The sequence below is a fragment of the Echinops telfairi genome, unplaced genomic scaffold (assembly GCF_000313985.2).
Source record: "Echinops telfairi isolate 266 unplaced genomic scaffold, ASM31398v2 ScPeMD7_5868;HRSCAF=6743_1, whole genome shotgun sequence".
NCBI lineage: Eukaryota > Metazoa > Chordata > Mammalia > Afrosoricida > Tenrecidae > Echinops > Echinops telfairi.
The window spans coordinates 8,367,428-8,369,536 of NW_022109768.1; the positions used below are offsets into that span (position 1 = coordinate 8,367,428).

Consider the following 2,109-nt stretch of genomic DNA (forward strand, 5'->3'; position numbering starts at 1 on the left):
TATATTGTGAATGCTGATCACTGATTTTCTTTTGTTTTTCTCAGCTATGAACTGCATTGAAAAGAATTAAGATTATCAAAGATCACACTCACAATATACATACTATGAACAGCATTGCTTTAAATTAATAGTTATAGAAGGTATTATTTGTATTAGTAATATCATTACTCATTGCTATTTCAAGGGATTATCTTAATAGAAAGAATTTCCTTTGACTTTTTATTGTAATTTTGGTGAAAATGTCCACAGGAAATTTGTGTTATTAACAGTAAGATTTTTGGTAAAGTGCCTTTGGGTGGAAAACCCTTGTTTTCAATGTTAACAGCAAAATTTCATTGCTTAAAAGAAATAGTTTTGAGATTTTGTAAAATATCTAAATTTAAGTTTTAGTGTTCTTTTTATGTTATTTTTTACAGATGACCTTGAAAGATATTCGGAAATAATCAAGAGGTCCAAAGCAATTGAAATGATCTTCACGCTCTACCCTCCACTGGGTGCCCAGGTGAAAAAAAATACACAAATTAAATCAACTTGGCTAAGACCCATAGTAAATGGGGAAGAAGGATATAAATATATAGGTAAGATGTTGAAGTTTAATATTTCTTCTCATAATAAAAATGGCATGACTTTAAGCTATTTAATTCATATTTATCACTTAAAAACTGTGTGGTGATACATAAGATCTTTATAATTATCTCCTATTTCTGAGGAATTAGCCTACAATTTAAAAAAATGACCATTTTGCAATTTGGTGCTTCTGTTAGAGTATAAATTTAAGATCATTGTTTTGTGTAATCCTCTATGTGTAGTGTCTATTAAAGTGCCTGCCAAATAGAATTAGGATTCAATAAACCCAATTGCATGAATGTCGTTGACATAGTCTCAACTATTAGTTTTTACCTCCCATAAATGTAAAAGAAGTTGGAGCTACAATTTTTAACACTAAAACAAAATTTCCCCTACAGATAATAGCTCTATTTAGAAATCAAAGCACACCATTTATATCCTATTAGAAGTGAAATATGGTACAAAATCTAATGCAAGATAAAATGTTATAACATGTCATGTAGTATGGGCTTTTATTAAACACTCTTATGTTGTGTTTTCACATATAAATATAGTTTGCATATATTTAATACAAATATTTTGGAGCTTTGATTTGCATTTGAGGAAATGATTACACTGTACATGTAAGGCTTGAAAATATTACATATGTATATACCCTAGTGAGGAATCCCTGGATAGCACAAATGGCAAAGGGCTAACTAATGAGCTGCAAGGTTGGTGGTTTGAACCCAACCAAAAGTATCTTAGAAGACAGGCCTGGTGATGTATATCCTGAGACATAGCTTTGAAAACTCCATGGGCAAGCAAATGTACTGTGTACATGCTTGTGTGGTATTACACTGGATTATAGTCTACTGAATGACAATTAACAAGCAAGTTGGTTCATGATCCTTTGTTAATATCATTGCAAGATTAGCTACTTATTGTGACTTTCTCAATTCTTAAAATTGACGTAATAGAAATACATAGTGTTCTTTATATATTACTTCTTTCACTCAGCTCTGAAATTCTTCAATGTCTATTCCTTCAGCTTCAGGTACAATTGGGTATTTCAGGTTTGGAACTATTGTGACATTCTTATGTATGCCTTTTGTTAGATTTTCAATTCCATTTCTCCATGAACTGCTATGATGCCCCCTAGTGTTTTTTATCTTGGAAGTGTACCTAACAGTGAAGGTACTTTGTTGTAGAGTAAGCAGGGTTTGGCCTTATTAGCTACAGCCAAATTATTATCAATGTGGTTGCATGCCTAGTGTGCTATTGGGAATACTTTTCCCAGAAACGGAATTCTAGATTTATCCAGAATTATGTTTGAAGTCATCTCTATGATACATTAGAGCGTTATCCTGTTTTCTGCACACTTACTAACATTTAATATGATAACACTTTTATTTTCATGATTGCCATGCTTTGTGTATAATAGGAACCCCTGGTGGTGCAGTGGTTACTCATGGGGCTATGAATCACACGGTCTGCAGTTTGAAATTACTGGCTGCAGTGCAGACAGGTTTTCTATCCCTGTAAATAGTGATAGTCTTGGAA

At 32.4% G+C, this 2,109-nt stretch overlaps 1 protein-coding gene across 1 annotated transcript in view; it reads left to right on the plus strand.

Moving 5' to 3' along the window:
- Positions 1 to 2,109, plus strand: part of IQCM (IQ motif containing M) — a 417,529-nt gene that overhangs the window by 298,563 nt on the left and 116,857 nt on the right. Inside the window, exon 6 of the mRNA XM_045295807.1 lies at positions 417 to 578. Coding sequence (XP_045151742.1) covers positions 417 to 578 — 162 coding nt within the window. The remainder of the gene's footprint in view (positions 1 to 416; positions 579 to 2,109) is intronic.